Source organism: Cinclus cinclus, chromosome 7 (genome assembly GCF_963662255.1).
Source record: "Cinclus cinclus chromosome 7, bCinCin1.1, whole genome shotgun sequence".
Classification (NCBI taxonomy): Eukaryota; Metazoa; Chordata; class Aves; order Passeriformes; family Cinclidae; genus Cinclus; species Cinclus cinclus.
This window is the reverse complement of record NC_085052.1, coordinates 34,355,892-34,380,357: the sequence shown is the minus strand read 5'-3', so window position 1 is coordinate 34,380,357 and position 24,466 is coordinate 34,355,892. Positions and strand designations below refer to the sequence as shown.

The 24,466-nt window shown below is 39.3% G+C and overlaps 2 protein-coding genes across 2 annotated transcripts in view; one reads left to right on the top strand and one right to left on the bottom strand.

Moving 5' to 3' along the window:
• The window catches only part of MYPN (myopalladin), a 41,832-nt gene extending 37,287 nt beyond the window's left edge, over positions 1 to 4,545 (top strand). Inside the window, exons 18-19 of the mRNA XM_062496256.1 lie at positions 2,256 to 2,389; positions 4,376 to 4,545. Of these exons, the coding sequence (XP_062352240.1) occupies positions 2,256 to 2,389; positions 4,376 to 4,545 (304 nt within the window). The remainder of the gene's footprint in view (positions 1 to 2,255; positions 2,390 to 4,375) is intronic.
• Positions 4,546 to 14,518: 9,973 nt separating this feature from the next.
• ATOH7 (atonal bHLH transcription factor 7) lies at positions 14,519 to 15,073 on the bottom strand. Its single transcript, XM_062496744.1, has one exon. It carries the CDS (start codon positions 15,071 to 15,073, stop codon positions 14,618 to 14,620), a length of 456 nt encoding a protein of 151 aa, XP_062352728.1. The 3' UTR covers positions 14,519 to 14,617.
• Positions 15,074 to 24,466: the final 9,393 nt, after the last annotated feature.

The following is a 24,466-nucleotide window of genomic DNA, read 5'->3' as shown; positions in this document are numbered from 1 at the left end:
GGTGCTTTACAACAACTCCTCTCACCCACATAAAGCTGTATAAATCTTGCTTCCCTGTGGGGTGAACAGTGGCTGTTTCCTTGGTTCAGAACAAAGGCACAATGCCCCACTGCCTAAGAGAGTGGGGACAGAGCCTGCAGGCCACAGGCCTGGCAGAGTGTATCAATCTCCTATCAAACATACTCTGCCATGGTAGTTTAATGAATTCATCTCCTATCAAACATACATTGATATGGTATTTTAATGAATTCAGCACCTTATTTTCTTTTAGCTATTTCTTCCCAGTTTAGCTCCAACAAGGTATGAGTTCAAACTCATAACAGTTTCAGTGCCCCAGAGCATGTGATAATAGAGAGTTTACCATGTCAGATAGAGAAACTTAACAACGTTGGCCACAAAGGCAAAGACTTTGATCCATGCTTACAAAATACAACAATGTTCAGGTTCAGCTCTTGCAGTCAAATGCATCACTATTTTTTAACTTTTGCAAAAGAAAAGCTGATGAAATAATGTGCCTGGCTGTAATTAATGATAAATTAGGTGCCTTTTAAAAAAAAATACTTCTGCTTTCTCACATATATATACACACACACACGTATATATGTATACATATATATATATACACACACATATCTGATTTAAAGTATTTTATTTCACTTGGTTCCAACTAACAACTTGATGCAGTCCCTGGATCTTTGAGATCAGCTTCAGGAAGCAGCAGCCCTTCACACACCTACCTGCAGGCTATCAGTACAGAAAGGTGGCTCTGCAGCAGCTCATGTTGGGGATGGACACCAATCACAAGGGAAAGAAAGCATTCTTGGAGAACTCCTCCAGTGGTCACCCTGTCCCCTCCCCAGACACTGCTGTCCCTCTCCAAAAACCCCACCTAACCCTGACCTTCTACAGCCTGTAGTGTATATGGTCTGGGCCCAGTCCTGTTTAATATCTTTATAGATAATCTGGAAGAGGGGATTGAGTCTGCCATTAGCAAATTCATGGATTACACCATATAGATGTTCCCATTTCATAGGGATTGTGGTTGTACACACGCACACACTGTAGTTACTGGAAAATGAACAACTGTCCTAAAATGCCACATTTCCAGTTGTTTCACAAAAGGTTAGAAAAGAAACATTTGCTTCAGCTCAGCAGAGGAATGGCTAAGGGAAACCTCCCACATCCCACAGTGCCAGGAGCAAGCTCTGGGGTTGTGACAGCTCTGCTATTTGAGCCAGTTGAGAGCAGAAACCCCAGAGTTCCAATGGCTCTGCGCAGACCCACGAGCAGCATCATCTTCGCATGTCCCTATCTGATCTCACTGTTGCCTTCCTGCCTGGAGCAGAGAGAGGTTTTTGGATCACAACAAGGACACGCCCAGCTCCTATACCCCAGCAGAAGGCAAGTTTTGTAGGGCAGGAAGCAAAGGGTGAATGTTCCCTTTTTTTATTAGAGCTGTTGGAAGCACAAAATGTCCAGTTGTCCTGCAAGTCCGTGGTTTCATTCCAGTTCATACAGAAACAAAATCTCAAATTTCAGAACATCCTGGAACTTCAAGTGTTCATCTCGCACCTCTTCCTTTATAACGAGAGAAACACTCGGGCTGATAAAAAAGACCAGCCCCAGCCTAGAGAGAAGAGGAGTCTCACTTCTGTTATGTCCTACTGAAAAGATTTCCCTGGAAATTGAAGCCACAAAGTCTTAGATCACTGGAGAGCAAAGGAAGTTAAGGGAACAATGAAGCAGGTTTCTTCAGAGTGCTGGCTAAACAAATCTTTCTGATTTTCCCTCTTGGTCATGTTCTCATGGAAAAGGGTACCCCAAAAAAGTTTCTGACTGGCTCGGGTTGCTGTCATGAAAAATATCACAACTTTGTACAAATGCTCTTGGCATTTTGTTATGTTCTTGCTCCAGCTTCTGAACTAGAAAAAAAATACAACAGGAGTGTGCAGCAGCTTTGCACAGGTTTAGCTCTCCAGTGTTCAACAAATAATGCTAATATTAATATATACAGAGTAACAGTTCAGCCCCCACAGTCACACCATGGCTGTGCACAACTGAGAGGAGCCAGAACAGATCTGAGATTTCCTGCTCATTCTTTGAGGCCATACTGAAAGCAAATCTATTGACTAGACTGCTACCTCTTTGTGAACAGAGATGACAACGTATCTGTTTCATATTTAATAGACATATTTTAAACTCTGAAAGTTGATGTGCTCTTGAGAAATACTGATTTGCAAACACTTGTCTTCCAGCATGCATCAAGATACAACAGGCTATGTCTGCCTCCTGATCCAGCCTGCCAAGAAAGCAGATGCTGGCTGGTATACCTTGTCTGCAAAGAATGAAGCTGGCATTGTTTCCTGCACTGCTCGACTTGACATATACGGTAGGTAGTGGCTGGGAAAGGAAACAACCCCTGACTAGTTCTTAGTCTGTGTTTAGCGTGGATTAGAAGTCAGTGTCACAGCATGGCCACAGCTTAATAAGGCCCCGGAAGAGAAACAATGATACAGCTAAACGGCCAAACCAGCTCTGCTGCATCGGTGTAAAGGAGGGGAAGGACAAAAAGCCAAAGCAGGAGTTTTGCACAATATTCTCTACTCCCATTTTCCACTTCCCAGAATCTCTAGACACATTAGCATATATTTTCAAACTGAACCTCAACTCCACTGCCTTTGACTTATCTGTGCTACAGCCCTGACCTGACAGAGCAATAAACTGCACACAAAGAAGCAGACCCCTTCCTCCACAGAGCACAGGGGCTGCAAACCAAACCTAACTGATGGGGGCTACTTCACATCCAATACATTTGTCTAGGACTCAGAAGGACCCAGCCCACTTCAAGAACTACAACACATCATTTAATGGTTATGTCTGCAAGACAGAATAGAAAAAGCAGAGTATCTTGATCACTTAAGCAGCATAATAAAACAGAAAGCATGTTCCACAAACTGGATTATACATATATATATATTCCATAAACTGGCTGGATTAGAATCAGCCTTAAAAGAAAAAAAAAAAACAAAGAGCCCACTATTTTCTATTCCGTATTTCTATTTTGTTTTTTAAACCTCACCTAATCATCAGAAGCCACCAGTGCATCTCTGTCAGCCTCCTGCCACCTTGTGGTGAAATGTGCAATAATAATGGAAGGCTCAAGAGAGGGCTAGGGGGAGGCTGGTTTAAGAAAGGTGGGACAAAATTTTAAAATTCCTTAGGTATCTAAATGTTGGAAGACATAAATTTTCAAAATAAGGATTCAAGGCACAAAAAAAGAAAAATATACAGAAATCAGTAAATGCTTCCCAGTTCTAGCCACATTTTCTAAGATACGAAACTCACACCCCAAAGTGAGTGACAGAAGTCATTTTTCTTTGTGCTATATTGAATGGGTGGGGTCGAGGGATTGGAGGTGTGGTCTGATATTTGCAATTCTGTACGCAAAGAAAAATAATAATGAGTAAATAATGAGTTCAAGTAGAAACAAATTGAGTGCTGCAAGAAAAAAAGGAGGCTCTTCTAAAAATAATTCCAGACAGGGTCAAAATTCAGCATGGAAAGATTTGGCATGAAAAGACATTTCCTATCAATGCCTAACGTGTGGACTGTTGTCTCCCACACCAAGTTACCTCAGAGCACTGGAGCCTGAACTTTACTTCCATTTTCATACCCTTTCATTTTAACTGCTGACAGACATATCCATAGGATTTGGGTGCAGACCCATATGGATAAACTCTGGCAAAGATAATATAATTTTCCCTTGTCTGAAGTGTTTTAGGGGTAAAAACTACTAGGTATTACATAATTTTACAAGATTTCTGCAGTATTTGTTCACATGTAGAATGCTACTTTTAAATTACTGAATATGTATCTTTGGATTACATTTCTTTCAGTAATTAGAAATATTTTAGGAAGTGTGTTAGTAGTTGTAACTACAACATGACAATAAAAATGGTAATCACTTCCCTGAAGAAAAGCCATCCAGGGGATGAAGCAGTACAGAATCAGAGCCCTGACCACTTTGTTCATCTCTGCTCCATGCTATGTATGTTTTTAGTTTTGATTGCAAAGGCTTTGGAGAAGGCTCCAAAGATTCAATCATTATATTCTGGACTTTATGAAATCCTTGCAAACATTGCCATTGAATTGAACCGGGATGAAATTTTATCTGTAGACTTCAATAGAATCACTGAGCATACAAACAATGGCAATGGTAATATCTGAAAGAGCAGACTCTCACCCAGAAAGAACAATGCTGTGCTGCCTTCAAGGATGCTGGAAGCAACTTTGCAGGTGTGTGTATTGATTCCCATTGTTTCTTTGTGACCCGAGCTAGAGGTTTACACCGCCCATTGTGTTTCTCTTGCTCCAGCTCAGTGGCACCGTCAAATTCCTCAAGCGCTCAAGCTCCGCCCTGGTGGCAGCCGCTACACGAACCTCAGCAGCCAAGGACTCGACATCTTCTCTGCCTTTCCAGCTCCCGAGAGCCCTATGCTGTTTGCATCCCCAACCCAAAAGCTGGTGGAGAGTGAAGAACTTTGAAAAACAAACACTTGTTCCAAGTTGCACCTGCGGAGATACTTAGAACTGTGAAAAAACTAAATAATAATAATAACAATAATTACAATAATAACAGTAATAACAATAATAACAATAATAACAATAATAATAATAATAATAATAATAATAAAAGGAGGTACAACTCACGATGCTCAAGGTTTACAAGCAACTTGTTTGTAATGAAGTGCTCTGCTGTTGCAAATGCTGCAAGTAATATATCATACAAGACTTTTGCATATGGTTTTAATGCAGGATAATTGTGGTATGGAGTGTTGTGCAATAAATTCAGTACTGTGCAGTTTGCTAAGAATTACATAGTAAACATAGTTTTCAGCACCTAAAAGCCAATACCACTTTTACTTCTTGAATTAGAGCTACTGCACAGTAGCTGCCAAGGTAAGGATTGAGGATGATTAGCTGGAATACTGCCAGTGAAAACACTGACATTACAGTAACACCAATCCTGAATGAGGGTAAACAACAAGACTTTGAATGTAATCTTAAAAACATGCTAAATGATCACAAAGCACAAGTTAAATGGAAAAGATGTAACTCATTTTTATATATTATTATTACGCCAGCCTATTCTAGAATTTTTGAACTCCAGACTAGATAAATATAGCATTTAATGTAGGTAGAGCTCTATACCCTAACTATTTATATCTGTGTGTGTGTACTCCATGAACTGTGTATTCTTGGTGTAAGGGTTCATAAAATAAGGTACAGGACATGTGCAAAAGGCACATAGGAAATGGAAATTTCTCTTGTCTGAAGCATGTTCTCTTGAGCCTGTAGCTGAAACTATTTTCCAGATGTGCTTCATACCTTTTCCTTCACCATGTCAGTGATCCTCTGACTTTAACACATGATACCAAACTTGTCACTCCGTGGCTTTTAAATATCAGTCTCTTTCTCCTAATTTTTAATGTGCATCTACCATCTAGCTCGTTTTGTAGCTAAATGGAAAGGAAATGTGACCTGGTAATTTTTCACCACCATTTAGGAAACAATCACAAGTGTGGTGTCTAATAGGAAGACAGCAAATTCTATTAATATACAAAAGTTAAGAAGTTAAGCAACAGTTACCTGCAAAAAGCTAAAAACCCCCAACAGTAGTAATAAGGCAAATTGGCATCTATACAGTTACATTAATACCCCCAGCTGTTAGCCTCTGTTAATGTTTAAGATGTTTTCCTGCATCTTTAAATTACTGCTAACCCTGTCCTCTGGACATTGGTTTCAAGCACTTCTCACTGCTTTCAATGTGGCTGCAGAATACAATGATGTCATGATCAAAGTCACAGAGATGAAAAAAAAATTAACAGATACTATCATTTTAGACTATGTTCAGGGTTTCCCCAAATTTAAAGTTTTAACTTTAAAAATTTCCAAAGAAAATTACAAAGAAAACAATAAAGAGCTATGTTAAGAGCAAAAGAATGTTGGATCTAGCCAGAGACTGAGAATGTCCTTCACTGAGCTTCCCACAAATACAGCTTCTGCTGTTCCTAACTGTTGATTCCCTCAGGATTTAAAGGAAGTGAATTTTTCATGTTGTTTTATTTCCCACCTGAGTGAACACCATAATACAAAACCATCATTCTAACTCATACTTTTTTGTTAGAAATCTCAGTCAACTCAACCCAGACTGGACAGACCAGAAAGCTAAAACACAGTCTTATCCTAAGAATTAAAACAAGGTGCAGGTATTTTCATGGGAAAGCAGATATTGCCCACCTTGTACCTATTCCCTGGCAAACAAAATAAAACTCATGGGTATTAAAAGTGATGCATTGAGTTAAGTGACTTGAGTAATGAGCTGCACAACTTAAGACATAGTGTGGGTCTAATCTTCTAGGATAGAGAACCTACTGCTCCTGTTACCTTCACTTGGTTTTTAGGCTGGTATAGAGATTCCAAAAGTACACCCAAAATTTTGTTTCCCATATTAGTTACTGCTCTTGGAAAAATAATCCCAGAAAAGTTACTGGATTTTGCTTGCTTAATTCAGTTCTGTTGGGAAATGGAAAGGTAGGAAATTAGGACACAAAAGACCAAACTCACATCTACAGCCCTGGTCTTCCCATCATTTCACAAACCAGAGAGTAGGTTTTGATCTCAAGTGTTCCAGGTTGCATAGTGGCCATCAGGCTTCATCCCTAAGCACAAGCTTAGTCTGCTTGTAAGTCCCCTGTGGCCCCTTTGCCTGGCTGAGAGTGAGGGGTTGGACCAGATGACCCTCTGAGTTTTCTTCAGACCTAAATCACTCTGTGCTCCCTAAATTATTTTATTTTCCACTGCCTGGCTGAATACCCTACCCAGATTAAGTTATCAGTCAGCTGAGTAGAAACTAAGAATTCAAGCAAGCACAAACTTTTCCTCTTTGCTAGAATCTAACCTATTAGGCAAATCCAGCTACAAGAGCTCTTCACACAGTGCAGAAGGAATGCTAGTACTCAGCACTGGCAAGTGCCTGCTTACCATTGCTGGAATCATACTGATTAGTCTTACAGCAGCAGTGGTTTTCACATTTTACAACATCAGACATTGCACCCAAAAGCTCAGTGCAAATTAAAAGACACAGTGTGCAGTGCAAACACGCAAACCACATCACTTCACCTTTTCTCTGCAGTATCAGTGGAGTGTCTTCAAACCCACACCATTATAACCCAAGCTGATAATGCTGACAATTAAGTGGTACAATGTTCCTTAAAACATACATTCGGTTCTTTGGAATTGGGAGAAGATGAAAGGCTTTTCCCAAACATCTGTGTAAAAAGGATTAATCCTTAGTCATTCAAGAAAAGACCCCAGAAATCTCAGTGAGAGTCAGGCTACAGAACGCAGGTGACCAAAAATGTGTTAGCTGAATTATGATATTCTCTCCTGAACAGTATTTCCTAGCAGAAAGATTGCTAGGAAACCTTCAAAACCCTTCACATTTCCCTACAGAATGCAGAAGCTGGCAATCTCAATTCCTTTCAGTAGCTCTGATCAAAACAAACCCATACTCTGATCCCAAATGGTCTGTAGTTGTTACATTTTGCTCCTTAACTGCTAACAGGACATTTCTCCTCTGCATATAGAGAGCCCATGAGCCTGCAAAGGCAGCTTGTGTGAATGGATGTCAATGCTGTTAAACAAGTACTATTGATGTGCTCATCACAAGGAGGAACTTGCAAGAAACGACACCAAAATTACATTTGTGTTGTTAAGTGGTGGAAAAGAAGGGGAAAAGGCCTATGGAAGAGAAGGACAGAAGGACAGTAGGAGAGCCCTGTATGTCAGGATGTGCTAGAGCCACTCTGCTCCCTCCTGAACTACCTGGCTGCTCATTGCTGGTCTTTACTGAATAATCAGTTCCACTTCACAGCTTTTCATTCTGGTATTCAGGGCAGGCTACTGCAGCACAAAAACATACACTGAAGTCACTATTAGTCATGAACTTCCAAAAGTCCATGAAACCACCACAATGCAGAGCATAATGCTGCACAAGTGTGACACAGAAACACTCAGCTTTGTAACCTCTCACCTGTTTACTGATTTACAGTCTTGAAGGTTTATTTAGTTTCCCATTTCCTCCTAGTCCTGGTTTTGTATGCAACCAGAGGCAGGGTATACTGCAAACTAGAGCAGAAATGACATCGTCTGTGATGCAATTCTAGACTTCAGAAAGTATTATTTCTGCTTTAAACTTTTGGTCCAGATTGATGCAAACCCAGCCTGCAGAAGCATTGCATATGGGTCTGCACTGATATCACTGGACCTCTTGCCTTAAAACCACTGGATTGAGTTCCTTGCTTCCACATGGAAGGTGGAGCAACCCTTCTGCAAGCCTTACATCTGCTAACACGAGGAGAGCACACACTGCAAAAAGGAAAATCCAGGTCTGCAGTTCTCATCTCAATATGTAAACAACTGCCAGTCCCAATTGTTTACAGTAATTGTAGGTACTTCAACCAATAAATCTGGAATACAGATTCCTTTGAAGACTGTGTGCTTAATGCCACCAGGTTTAAAAGTTCTGGTGAAATTTCTGAAAAATGTCTTTACAAAACCTAATGAAATATTTATACTGTTAATACTGGAGAAGTGATTCATTGATAATTGCCTTATTATTTCCAATACAAAGATGTTCACTTTCAGCCTTAAAACTCTAGTTAATATTTCTTCCTGATTAAAGTTGATTTTTTTCTCCAAAGTCATTCTCACTAGGAACAAAAATGCTCATGTCAGTTTTATGGTATATTTTAAGTGCTCATGAAAGGAAAAAAACACCTGTCTGTTCAGTAATGTATTTCACTTCATCTCATCTGAACTTAAATAAATGCTTCAGAGTTGCATATAAGACTGTGTCCTTCACATGTTCAAATAATTGTGAAAATGTGCAACAATGCCAGTTCTCAGAACTTTGCTGAGACAGCTGATTAATTAAGTCAGATGTTACATTATTTAGAAGAAAATCATAAATATTGTGAAGTTACATACTAGCCATGCTTCTAGCAGCTAGCTGTGAAATAAAGTTGTTGCTTTTTTAAACAATTCTTGGTGTCAGCTCCCATCGGTTTTAAAATACACTCCTACCTACAGCCTGCCATAGCTGAACTCTGTTGTGTCTCAAAAATTCATTCAGAGTCTACCTGTTCCATGGTCACCTGGCCCCCACCCTGCCCTGTTTGCTGCATCCAGTCCAGCACTGCTGCACAGGAGCCTGGCACAGATCACTGGTCTTCTCAACCCCGGCTGTGTATCCAGCACTTGAATAGGAAAAATCTGGATGAGGGCAAAGCAAACACACAAAACACACTGAAGTTCACTCTTCCCTACACATGCTTTCAACACGAAAAACTGAGCATCTTCTTTGTGTAAGGCCCATTAGTACATTTTGGAATGGGTTTTAAATAAGCTGCAGGTGCAAACCAAACATTTGAAGGAAGCTGGATCTCATAGCTCAGGTACAGACAGAGGAGAACAGGACCAAAAAAAGGATGAGTCCTCCCATGTAACCATGTTTCTCCATTCCCACCTGATTTATGTGTACTTCTGTGTCTACCAGGTCAAAGGAAATGCTCTTAAAATCATTTTAACTCAGCTACAGCTCCACGAGCTAAAGTGGCTCCTTCACATTTTATCATTTCCTCCAAGCAACAAAAGTTGCTTCTTTTAATGCCTTTATACATCAAGTCCACTATAAAGAACCATTTATTGCATAATCAAAAGAAATCTTGGTCCATATGTGTGTGAATTTAAGTGGAGTTCTCCATTTATACCAGTGGGAATTCTGTTCAGGAACTGACTGTCCATCACACAGTCTGTTGGCAACAGGAAACAGAGTTTTGTAAAGAAATGGAAAAAAACATTGAAGACAATCTGAAATGTTAGAGAAAAGTATTACTATGCACCCCAGACTGCAGGAAGCCAGTCAAAAATGAACATATTCCTTGGAGTCACTTATGCAGACACTTGAAGCAAATTTTGTAAGATGTATTTTGTATGCTAATTTCTGTACACATGAAAACTGAACTACAAACTAGGAAAAAAATAGTAGATAATATTAAATTGTACTCCAAAGTAGAAGAGACATCTAAATATTATACATGGGGTTGGTTAGGAGTTTTGAAGCCAGGTTTGCCTGAAATGTAATTAAAGTTTAAAATATAGAGCATTTTAAAAGAAGTCCACAAGTACCAGGTGAAATTATTGTTTGTTGTGAGATATCTGTGTAGAGGAAACACTGGACTGCTTCTTCCATGAATGAATAAACATGTCTTCATCCTCACTGCACTTGTTTTTTTTCCCCTGGATATTTTGTAGAAATAGAAGAGTTGAACATATTTAGAGCAAAAAGCAACTCTTCTGTGAATTATTTTTAAAATCTGGATAAATTTCACTCCTGAACTACAAAGAACTGCATCTAAATTGCTTAGCTCAAATATTTGGAATCCCAAGAGTAAGGGTACCTATGTTAAAGCAAAAGCTTCCTTTGGCAAACCAATTCCTTTGGCCTGGAAATAGCACTTTTTAAAAATTTGTTCCTAGTGAATCCCATCACAGGAGGGACCCCCACAAAGATTTTACAGTGAAAGTTTTACTTAACAAGGTAGAGGGAGTGAGCTAAATATTGAAATGCCTAATGATACTCATGCTTTCCCACAGCAGGAAGCTGCAGTGTCACTGACTTCACAAATGTAAAATGTAAGTGCATAGCTGAGGTCACATTTTTACTTTGAAGAATGGGTACTGTAGCACCATTTCACGATTCCAGTCAACAACTGAGACCTGCCCTGTGTGTATGCAGAGTACAAGATGGACTGTGCACTACATACCTTATAAATGCTGAGATGGAAGACAAAATCCTACAAATTTGGAATGAATGGAAGTTGAAAGACATGCTGATGATGAGGAAGAAAGCACTGACTTTTTATTATGAATATACGTTTTGGGAATGTGCTACCCTAATTCTGCTTTTAGCCACTGCAAAATCACTGCAGTAACAAATTCCACTCTAGTTCCAAGCTCAAAAATAACTGTGGGCATGTCAAAACAGGGTGATACCATTAAAATAATCATAGAAGCAGGGTATCTGTAGCTTCAAATAGAAAACCATGCAGAAAGTCCCTTCAGAAAAACATAGGTCAACTTCCCAAAAAGAGTTCATTAGAATTTCACACTGAGTTTCAACAGTGAAGCACATATCTGTATAGTATGCAAATCCTATTTAATGAAGCAAGCACTTGTCATCCCCAATGCTCTCACAATAATGTGGTTCTAGAATTACAGTGAGAACTGGACAGATGGATCAGATGTAGTACTGATACTACAAACAAAAGTATTTCAGGTTTGCACTGCTGTTCGGTGGGACAAAGATTTATGAGCGGACAAAACTCAGCCTCTAAGAACACACCAAGCTCTGAGCATCTAAGCTCCTGCTTATTTGGAGGCCTAATAGAAGCCATAATTATTTAAGGAGAGGGGGTATGAAATGCCCATACCTGCAAAGTCCAGTACAGAAGGGACAGCATCAAACAGTCAGTGGGGAACAAATATTCGGGAGCAATAATCAAACCCAAGTCAAACTGCCAAGTTTAAATTTCACAAACGTACCAGAACTATTCGTAAAGGAAAGTTATGAAAATAAATCAATGATTTACTAAATAGTTGTGTTTGAGAAGTCTCAACCAGCATGGATATGATCAGCTTTTCAAATTGCACTCAGCAAGAACTTTTAGTGATCAAACTTTTCCATCACCTCAGTTGAGTCCCCAAAAGGCTTTGACATATAATCAATAGACAGACAGCTTGTCTGTGCACTACATAAAATTTACTCTGCTGCCTTCACTACTACAGTAAACTGAAAATCTCAGCTTCCACACTGCATCCTCCCAAGAAACAAAACCAGTACAGCATTAGATAAAATCACCATTTTCCCAGCAGCAATATTACTAATTATAAATAAAGGTATCTATAAACATTCAGTCCCATTAGCACAACAAAATCTAAGAGAATGGGGATTACAGGGGATTATAACCTTAACCATATTGTTCAGCAGCAGACATTGATACCATGACCTGATTTGTAAATGTTCACTACCAATATACTGCACTGAAGTGCTTTGCAGGGCTTCAGTTTCAATTATTAACTTTTGGTTATTATGAGCCCATATATTTTATGGTTCATGTTGCTTTGTTCCTCTTTACGAGAGTTTCCTGCCATTTAATCATTCCCTGCATACTAATCCATTATTTTTAAACTATATCATCATATACAGTAGAAAAAGTACAGTGCTGCATGGAAGAAACAAAATTGGAAGAGAAATGGCTGTTAAATACTTTCATCTGAATTACTGCAATGTCACATCCCACATAAAAAAAATCATATGCCAGTAGCACAGAAGCATCAGTCGTGCTCTTGCACCCTACTCTGGCATTTATCCTTTTGTACTGTATTCCCCTTTGCACCTCAGCTTCAGGCAACCTTTCACTAACCCAAGCTTTCCATGTCACATGCTTTATTTGCATCCTATTCCTGTTTCAAAATGGAAAACCTATTGCTGTGTTAGCAGTGCAGGTGAGACAGTGTCTGCCTGAAGTTTACAGGTAATACACTGGGGTATGACAGCACATCATTTAATTAAGAACTGTATTCCTTGTCATTACATACATAAACTTGCCACTTAATGGTAAGTGAGAATCACACAGTATTAACTTGACTATACTGATAAGACAACAATTAATTCTACTGAGTAACATGACTTTACATCCCCGAGGCTGAATCCACTTTCTGCTTGCTCATAAAGATCTAAGGTAATTCCCACAAAGCAAAGGCCCACATTTTAATAATTAACACTATTCATTACCTTTAAAGAGGCTAAACATACATTTAAAAATCCATTCCTGAATGCCAGTGTTTAAATATACAGTGTGTTTAAGGCAGCCTGAATCCCAGCCTCCATGCCAGGCACCACCCAACTCCCAGGCCAGCAAATCTGGGAGCCTTAGCAGTGACCAAGGGCACGTCAGCAAGGGACAGACACACAGGGAGTCCCTCACCCCCTCAACACAGCTTAGTTCCTATTAATGCCTTTGTTCTTCTCTGAAAGCTGCTTAATTGTCAAAAATAACTCCTATCAAATCTATTCATTTGTCATTTGAAAGAATCCTAAAATATAAGGCATGGCAGCAGCCAGCAGGGAACCCGCAAGCCTTCCCTGCTGGAAATCCACCACCAGCTGTTGTGGGACAGCAGCTCCCTTTCTCCTTCCCTCTCTGGGCTAACACCAGGGAGGGCTTTCCTCTGGAATCTCCCCTCAGCAGCACCAGTAGAAGCACCCTTCAGCCCCACAGTCTGCTGCCACCACACCAGGCACTAAGAGCTGAGCCTTGCAGACTCTGCACCCTGCTACAAACACATCTGCTTCCCCAGCCACCCCCTCCCAATTTCTTCATCTTCCCTTTTCCCAACCTCCTTTTCTCCCTGGACCCCTCTATCCCTCACGAGTGAAAGCAGCAAGTAAACAAAAGGCCATTCAGCATATCACCAGGCCTGAAATGAATTTGCAAGAAAGCTCCATCATTTTTTCCCAAATTCGTACATAAAATACACTCCTTACTTCAGCTGGGAAGAAAACATCACTTGCTGGTTGGTTCTTCAGCACATTAAACTGCCAGGATTGTGATGGCAGTAGTGTAACATTTGGGGTAGAAAATCCACTAATAATTCCTAGGGTAGGAATTCCAGATATTTGGTGAGGACATAGCATAGAAAACACTTTATTTATGATTTACAAAATCTGTGATTGTTTCCAAGTAACATAAGATTAAAAAATAAAGTCCTGTCATTTAAAGCCTACAAAATTCTAGAAGCTTTGATTATTTTCACACGAGCATTCTCATTTAGGGTGTACAATCACACATGCTTTTACAACCACTGAAAAAAACACTCCTTCCAAGACTTGAAAACAGCTCTTTTTTGAGCATACAAGAGACACCATAAGTTGGATTAAAGCAAACCTACACAACTTTGGAACCCGTATGTCAAACTTACAAAGTTTAAGAAAGTTAGTTCTCTGAGGACTAGAACTCCAATACATTATGAAACTTTTTTCCATGTGAACCATTTATGTGAAAAGAACCTAAAGAACAACTTCAAAGCAGACATAAAAAGAAAAACATGGAATGAAGTTCATTTGTGGTGCTATTCCATTCCATTACACCATGGGTCAACTCATCCCGTGATCTGTAGAAATACTGTCATGATTCATCACAGTAAAAAAACATCAAAAGCTTATTTAACCATCAAATACACTAGATGAACTAGGAAACAGAAATATTTCAAATTAAAATTATAACTTCCACCAGCATTAAATAAATTCAATCATCCTAAATGCCTTTTGATTTTATGTTCTCAGAGCAAATTTATTTTGTCAAATTGCTGTAAGACGCAAACAAGAGTGAGCTATTATCGTGCCAATATTACCTTAGCCAAGCAGATTAACTCTTGCTAATTATTAAGTTACACATCTGGCCTGCTGCATATTCCCAGCTGGCAACAAGTTCTAGTTAGCTATTTGGAAGTGCTCGGGGTGGTAGCCGAGCACCCTCTGTGCGTAAGGATCGCTGTCCGCTGCGGGTTTCTGTGCCGGGTAGCGCTGGTAGCTGTCAGCATGGAAGTGCTCACAGTGCAGGCTAATCCACTCTCGCTCACTACTGTACCTTTCAGCTTCGGCCAGGATCCTGGTCAGAGCCATGATGTAGCTCAGAGCCATCTGCAGGGTCTCGTACTTGGACAGTTTCTTATCCTGCCCCCACTGCGGAACCACCTTTCTGAGGCGGTCGAAGGCCGTGTTCAGCCCCTGCATGCGCCTCCTCTCGCGGGCATTGGCAGCCAGTCTCCTCTTGGCAGCGTTCTCCATCCTCTCCGAGCTGCACTTCACAACGCAGCCTGCTCCACTTCTGCACTGCGTGTCTGGCTCCACACCTGCGTCCAGCTGACTGGATTTACAGGTTTTCATATTCGATGTGGCTTCACCGTCACACGCACAAAGATCGCCTAGCAAAAATTCCGTATCCAAAAAGTGGTAAGGAGAGCACTCATGGGGCAGCCTTTGTACCTCTGGAATCTGTTTCCCAATATCAATTACGGAGTATTTTTCTTGGCTTCTAAAAAAATAAATATAATAAAATAAAAGTTCTTCTGGTTCTTCTGGAAACGTCTGAAAATTGTTTCTTATCATTGAAGGAAAGAACGAAGCATTTTTTAATGTCTTATGCTTTTGTTCTTTTGATTTCTTTAATCTCAAAGAGAGAGAGAAAACAATGAAATCTCCATTCTCAAAATGTATGTTACCGAAGAAAATGGTCCCTTTAATCCAATAAGGTTCTTACTGGATTAAAGGCACGACAACTCCAAGTGGCTCTTGCAAATGAGAGAAGTTCTGGTTCAGTTTAGGAGAGTATTTTGCAATGATGAAGGGCTGGATCTGAAGACATAACTTCCTAAAAGAGATCTCTTTTTCCTTGGCTCCTGCCGGCCAGCAGCGATTGTGTCGAGTGGACAAGACGAGGCTTTATAGAAACTGCAAAAGCTGAACAGGTGGCAGCAGGTGGGCGGGCGGCAGGCTGCTGCCATCCCAGCACCTTCCCACCCTGGGAACTACAGGGGGAAAAAAAGCCAAACAGTAAAATCCCAACATTAAAGCCTTCAGCTGGTGAGAAGTCTTCCAAAGCCATTCTGTCCAGCCCTAACAACTTGCCATCTGGAGTAGTGTCTGTCTCGCCCCACAAGACTCTGGGCAGTTAAGCAAAAGATCCTTTCAATGGATAATCTGTTGCAACTCAGGGGGAAAAAAAAAAATCTCTGTGCATTGTAGTATTTGTACATTAAAACATGTGAAAATTCTAAGTATTGAGGCTAGAAGAAATAACTGCATTAATGAAGCAAGAAAAAGAACTAAAAGACACATGGCCAAGAATACCACTGTTTTGCACATATATACCAAATTAAGTCAACTCAAATTATTAGAAACCCTCCAGCATTCAAAATTTTAATGCTGTATAAAGTACACAACATTGCAACCAGAGCAGTATCTTGAGAAAAAAGGGGATTAATATTTGCTTGTCAGCAAACTCAGTCATTAAAATAATTTGAATATATTTAAACAGTTAAAATATAGCTATAGATTTATCTAATAATTGCAATAATATTTAGAGTGGTTATGATAGTTATACACAGAAACATGCAAGTATACAAATCACCTGAAAACTGTCCTTTTTGATACAGCCTATTAAAGTATGTATATGTATTTGACATGAATTAAAGGTGTCTTTTTAGTAATATCTCTGAATAAGTGCCAAGAATAAAAGAGGATGTGAAAATTAAATCTGCTTGCTAGCTGCAAGGGATCAACTCTGCTACCAACTGTAATGACAGAGGAGCCACAATATATACAAACACCATGCCCTGTAATTAATACATCTTTCTTCTACTGTACTTGTATGACTAAAATTATAACTACAAAAACTTAGAAGGAACTACCGTAAGATCTTTTTATGATGTACACAAAAGGGAAAAAAAAAACCTGCCACACAATGATTTATTATCTGTATTGATTTCAAACTTAATTAAATTGTTACCAGCATTCATAAATTAGCAACATTTTTCATTAGAGACTGAATACTGTATATTTATTTAGAACTATAGCTCAATTGTTTTCATCATGACTCCAAAACTTGGTGTAGTTGTAAACAGCTGATTAGTCCCTAGCAAAAGCAATGACAATGAAATGAGGTTGAATAATCCAAAAACAATGGGATGCAATTGAACACTAATGGACTCCAGCATGACAGATGTTGGACGTCGGCTGTTACGCCCAGTTGCTCTGCTCTTAATATTCCGCATCCTAATGATCATGAACAGAGATGATAGTTGGGGTAGGGAGCCTCCATTATTCCATTATCAAAGTGTATGCCACTTCTTCAATTTTTAAAGAAGTGCAACTTCATCACGTTTCATTAGAAATGTTCGACTTGGCTAGCTGTGTGCACTGACCTATTCTCCCCAACATAAAGAGCTCCCACCACACACTAAAACAACACTTTCTGAGAGACTATTTCTGATTATCTGTGTGAGAACAGCTCCCTTCACATACCCACAGAAACATATGTCTTTCCCAAAAGGATCAGCAATTAGAACTTGTGAGATTTCCGTTTCTGAAGATGCTCCATGGGAAGTACTGAATGTGCAGTAGAAAAGAAGATCCACAGCTGATCTTCGTGCTATTGCTAAAGCATGTTTTAGTGCTACTGCAGTCTTCCATCCCAAATGAGTTTGTTTTGTCTCTTACAATGAATGTCAAATGATTTTTCGTGTCAAAGAACACCAGAGAATTAAAGTGTTCTGCAAGTAAATAAACATTGTGTTCTCATGAAATAGCTGTTACTCAATTCAGGTAATTAATCACTCTTTGTCTTAAGAGTGCTACTAATGTCATGCCATAAATATGAAAAGCTCCCCTTTAAAATACAGTGCTGTATTTTTTCACTGGACAGCAGTTTTCTTTTTTCCTTAACTTCATATGTCCTGCCAGCATAAATTACAATGAAGACTTCAAATAAATTGAAAAACACAGTGCTTCAGAAACTCTGTGTTTTACTCCCCTAATGCACAGTAACACAGCACCCAGCAGTGCTGTTAATTTTCCCTTCCTAATTGATTCACCACCATTATCATGCTTTGACTAACATACTGCTGTAACCTCGAGAGAGAAGCTGTGATTTATCTCTCCTACGGAAGACACTGTAACTCCAGCTTAAATGATTTACTATCAAATCACAGGACAAGAACCCAGATCCATTTAGACTAATAACAAACTAAAAACCAGATTTTATACCTCACAGGCAAAACTAAAAAATTCTGGCTGATCAAAATACCTGCTTTTCATCACTTAAAGTTTGTAAAGTTCCTGCTTTATGAAAATGGAATGCAAAACTTATCAAGGTCTTATCCACACTGATCTAGTTCATTTGCACAGCCCCCTTGCATAGCCTCATGATGATGTTACCTTAAAATAAAAAATAATCTACTTTATTGCTCAGTGCATGAGAAAGTGTACCAGTTGGAATTTTCACGTTCCCCTCACTTTGTTTGATTTCCTCTATATTTCAGCTTGTCTCAATCAGTGCTTATGTAACCATATTCCCTTACTCCCTTCACTTTTAACAATTTCTCACCTGTTTCACTATTTGAAATATTTTTTAAATATCAATATTTGTATTATATATATTTTAAGAGCTATTACTATATCCTGATGTGATAAGCTGCTGTGGTGCTAAAGCCTCTTCCTAAATCCTAGCTTATATTAATTTCATGGGTTCTGTACATCAACCATTTCTCAAAAAATTCCCTTTCACTCCTTTTTTTTTTTCTTATAAAATAATCTCAAACCAGGTACCAATTCAGTGCTACTCCATGATGCTTGCAGCATTATTCCTCAGTCATATTTTAATTGCAAAACAGTATCATTAACTAAAATATTATGTTTTCCTCAGAGAAAACCAAAAGACAGATAAGAATGCTATTTCAGTCATAAACCAGATTATTTTAGCAACTTCAAGTCACCACCAATATTAGGAAAATAAAGGAGATTTTCAATACCTTAAAGAAAATAGCTAGTTTCAGGATTTGTGACTACATACACAAACCCATTAAAAACTGTCTGCTAGGTATCCAAGTTAAAAACTCAGATGCAATTAGTGTAGCACCCACTAAAGATGAACTCATTCCACCTGTACTACTATGGAAAACACAGTCTAATTACTTTCACTGAGGATTGACTGGGGCCAGATACTAAATTTAAAATGAAATGAAAGCAGTACTTCTGCTTAAAGTCTAATTCCTCCCTACTTGCTCTACCTGTATTTATAAAAATATACACAAGCAACATATCAAATCCAGAATCTTACCTCTCCCTTCTGGCCAGAACTACTTCCTCTCAGGTAGATCCTTTTTAAAAGCCTCAAGACTCCTTACCACTGTCTTTTACAGTGAGCAAAGCAGAAAGACTGGTATGCTGTAAGATGCCTAATTAAGAGCAGGTGGGTAACTACCAAACTATGACCACCCTTAAGGGCCCAATTTCTTGTAACATTTGACTCAGCTCACAAGACAGGCTAGAAATCTGTGGTATGCACAATCCCTTCTTTTCCTGCCTTGGTTATTTGCACTGTTTTCCTTGTCATAGCTATAGCATTATCCAAACCCAACCATTCACTAGAGAATGTTGTATCCTGAAGGGACACTTAGTGACTAATACTGGAAATGGAATAACAATCTACAGCTGCCGAAGTTTGCAGTCATTTCACCTGGGGCTTCCCACCCTGGTACTTACTGAACACCCTTTCCTTTGAAGTGCTTAGAACAGCTCACTTTCCTCTTCAGTCTCTCCAGGCTGAGCTATTGCTACTAGCAGCTCAAGTCACTGTTCCAGCTACACTTAAGGCTCTCCCTGCCATGCTGCCCTCCAGTCAGTACTTCTCAATTCACCCATTTATCTTTTGTTCCACGTTATCCTTCTCACCTCCCTCAGGTGAGGCTCAAAAAGCAGAGCTTTCCCCAGTGACCCTGCACAGAACACCCTTTCAACATAACTTTATTTGAAAGCGTGCTTTTATAACAGAAGGTCAGAAACCTCTTAAAAAAACGAAAAGGAGAAAGGAGTCCTTTTACCACCTTACTAGAGGAACATATTTTGAATGTTTAACTGTTTCTCTCCTACATTATACATTGATTTTGGTTACATTATGCACCTTTGCATACACACACCACAGATCATGAAAGAAGTTCCCACCTAGAATGATATTGCAACCCACTGCACCACTAGAGGAGCAAAAAAGCTCTGAAGTATTACAAAGCTAGTGAATTTTCCAAGTATCATATACATCTCATGTGTTTAAAAACAGTTATCTATCAAGGTCAACTGCACCTGCACATGCTCAGCAATTTGCAAAAGCTGTCCTGATGTTTTTCACAGGGGAACCTACAGACACGACACACCAGGGCAGGGCACACACTGGCACAATGTTCACTGCTTCAGCAGAACTGTGCCAGGAAGCTTGGCAGCTGCAGTACCACAGCTGTGGGAGCTTTGTTCCACAGTGAACCAACCAGTCTGGCTGAAATACTGACACTGCTCATCTTTCACCTGTGAATTAACTTGATCAGCACCATCTCCAGTACCACCAGGTAATATAAATTTTAAAAAAAGTGAAAAATATTTGTTAAGTATTACATAGGCATTCTGACACAAGCAAGAGCAGAACCCATTTATTTAAGATATAATTCTGTTTCTTTAAGCCTCTTTTATTTTCCTACATACTCAGTTTCAATGAGACAAGAGTCTTCCAGAAGAGACCTTCCATTTCTATATAGCTTGAGACTTGTTAAAAGCACTATGCATGCTCTGCACCATGAGACAGGTGTGGGAAGGAATCTACTTTATCCTCCTGATTCCAGACAGGAATTACTGTTTTTATGATCTCTGGTAGGTGCTTTCCTAACCTGTTCTATAAAACCTCTAACAGAGTAATCAGCAGCACAAGTGATAAAATATTATCTTTCCATAGATCAGATACCTCAAGATTAGAAAGTTGAAATAGATTGTCATACCACACTTCATCAGCTGATTTGACCACATTTCCTCACAGCAGAAGTATTTATAAACTCAGGACTCTTGTGTCCAGCACCAGATTCTGGAGGGAGCAATTCTCCAGAGCATATTTACCTCTTAGTGCTGAGGACCTTACTTTAGTCCTTCTCTCTTGGGGTCCCTCCCCTTTATCTAACTTTTTCAGGTGTCTCTCATCCAATTATCACCCTGCCCATTCCTCACACCTCACAGACACCTCTGTAAAATACAAGGGGATCTTTGAGGTTACAGGGATGGGATTGCCTGTGATTATCTCCTGTGTCCACTGCTATCCAAATACAATTGGTTGGTCCTTTTAGCCTCAAACCAGAGAGGTTTGTTCCAAATGGATTCTGCAGAGATGGCACCAGCCAAAGCCCAACCATTTAAGAACCTGCCTGTGTGAACTAGGATGTGTGCACTTGTTTTTAGAACTTCATATGTGTAGCTAAATTTAATGAGATTCTTGGCATGGAAGCAACACCACTGCCACAAATGAAACAAAACCAAAAATCCCAAATGTGCTGCAAAGAATGGATGAATCAAAATATTTTAAGAGCAAATCAGCTGTGTTCTTCCTTAACCAACAGACATAGTCAGACAACCTCAAGCAGAAGGTGTGATTTGTTATTACATTTGACCTGCTGACAAGTCAGCCTTTTGCTGCATCACGTGGTGTTTTGGCTTTCCTCTCCCTAAGAGCTGCTTTCTCCCAAACACCAGCATGGGCAACAACACAGCAGCCATAGGTTGAGTCAGTTCTCCACACCAACCTTGTGAAAAAGTAGTCTTTCCTTCCCTGTAGTATATTACTCTTAAATTACCTATTTGCTATGACATCAGAAGCACAAGAAACACATTATTGCAATCACTGCTAAAAAACCCCTCTATTTTATTTGCTTTACATTCCAAAAAAATACCAAGACCATTCACAAGTTAGCCTTTAAATTCTTTTTTTCCCTTTGGCATTGAGTAGAAAGCCCACAAAAAGTCCTAAAAATAGAAACTGAATGGGTAACTGTCCTGAGAGACAGTATGGAAATTCATCATGGAAGAAAATTATTTCCCTAGAACACTCTCCCTAGCTCTTGAAGACCATCAAATATCAAGGTGGGAAAACACAACCCCTTTTTATTTTCTGATAAATCTTGTAATATCTGGGGATTGTATTTGTGATACACAGGAGAACTAAATCCATTCATACAGTATTTACAGACGTCAGTATTGGTAATGAACTGACTTAATCACAGCCTATGGAAGAGAGAGCTGCTACAGGAGTGGAGCTTTCTGTTTACTCTTGAGGGGACAAAGGAGCAGAGAAAGGCAGATATGAAAGGTGTGTCATGGTATCAAAGGAGAAGAGTGTAAGAATGTGCTCCCACTGAGTTTCCTAAATACCTCATCAAAAAAGATCTTATTTACAATCAAGTAAACAAAAGAATTGCTTGCACATGCAGATTTTGGTCAAAGAGTTCAGTGTACTTCAAAATTAGGGAAAAAAATTGCAGCATTTTATTACTGAATCACATCCTATTTTATTAAAACTTTTCTGCATAATTTTAACTGTGAAAAAAATGCACTCCCTGAATAAAAGCACCGTTTTTCTCCCCAGACATGAACAGCTAGTCCATCTCACTTTTAGTGAGGTTTTTCCCTCACATGCCAACTGTCCACGGGACGGGACCAATGACAGCAACTCTGAATATTCAGCTTTTCATCCTTCCAGCAAGAACATTGATTTTCTCAATTAATTTGTACATTGAAAAGTCACAGCCTATTGTCTATTCTCTGTCAAGAGGCATAGAGACCTCAGGCTGAAGCTGACATCTTCCCTGCACTTGCTGCCACAAAACCCAAGGAGACATGAAAATGCTCCAATCCACTCATGGGGCACTATGACTAGTGTAGTTTCTATACCATAAAGACTTTGCAACCTGCTTCACTCCAAGTACAGAAAAATGAATGTGCAGAACAATACAAGGTAGTTTAAGGATGAAAATGAGTGTTGAAATTGTTGAAAACAGAAATACTTCTTGGTAAGTAAACAAAAAACAAAAGCGAGTAGAGAATGGTCTCCTTTCCGAGAAGCAGAAAAGCACACAAAGAAGAGGCTCTGTGTGGGATAAAATGTAGTATCTAATGCCATGAACCTCTAAAGAGCTGAGTGTATTTAATATTCAGCCCTAAGTAATCTCACAGAATTGAATGGCAGTCTCAATATTAGACACCACCACCGGGAATTTTAGGGAAAAGAGAAAAGTGATGAAAGGCATTGGGGAAAAACAAGGGCCACGGATGAGATATAAGCAGGAATGGAAAGTGACAGTAATAAAACATGGGAAGGTTTCAAGTGGACTGAGCTGCAAGAGTTTACAGTGGCAGGAACACGCAGTCCCAAAGATTAGGAACTGTCTTTGTTTTATTTCTTCTCAAGCCCTCTGACTGTCGGAACGTGGAGAAGAGAACGTAATGCACCTTGGGAATGAATCACAGTTATACACTGGCTCCTAGCCAGTTAGGAAGACTCTCAAAATTCCTCATCTCCCAAAAACCTAATTAATGCTACAGTTAATGCTGCTTGCTCAAAACAAAATCATGCATAGATTGTGCCATGGTTAGTTGACTAATAAATATACAGGAAGGAACAACGGAGAGAGTGAAGCCAAAGGATGCTGTAAAAGCTTTTTATAAAATCATTTTCATTTCAGGAGGAGTCATTTTCTTGTGTAAACAGGCATAAAATTACTACCCAGTACCCTGCTTCTCATTGATTTCTCCTTGGCACAGTTTGCCAGATGCTGTTTGGTCTGAGTGTTGCCTTGATCTCCACTGGTGACACTGGCCCCTTTCTCCTTTGTGGCGCAGTATTTTCCCAACAGGGAGGTCCCACCCCTCCAATAGTTCAGTTGCAACTTTTGCTAAAGGCTCAGAGGTTACACATATGTTGTAGTGGAGGGGCCAGCCTGGCTGGAATTAACTCAGGAGTGGCGTCCAGCTTTGTGGCTGGAGCTGGCCCAGAGGAGATTATAAATGCCCCAAAACTAATTAAATATTTTGTCTCCTGCTGGTAAACAAAAGCAAATGAGGGCAGAAATACAAAATGCCTGATTTAACTAGGATCTGTAAGTAGCTTGACAACAGCAACCCTGAAGTCAGTGATGCATGATTTAAAAGCCCCTAATGGGTCAAAGCTGTCACACAAATGAGACTTTTGTCGATTATCCTTCACTTTATATATTTGCAAAATTGTTACATAGAGGTACTTCCTATCAGCTTTCAGAGCACTTCACACCAGCATTTCTGGGGTAAGAGCCATGCAGTCCCAATATTTATTTGGAAGCTTCCTTAACTTACACATTTGCATTGAAGAAATACAGAAAGTGAATATAACCACCAAGGAAATAGTTACAAATAAGAAGCGACAGCATTTTCAGTAACATTTTCAAGGATCTGAACTGTCAAGTAAGTGTTGTTTCATAAAACTGACAGAGAAGAATCCTCTCAGTTAATAACAGATCTAGTAAAATTTTTTCAATTCAATATTCTCAGCTAAGTGCCTTCTTCTAGGCACTTCTATTTAAATATATATATAATACATATAGAATATATACCATCAGTTAAATAATTTAAATTAAGAATAATATGCATTAAATCAGTTATTTAAATAGTGGATCAAATGCTTTTGATATATGTAATTCAGATTTCATGTATTCAGTTGTGTAA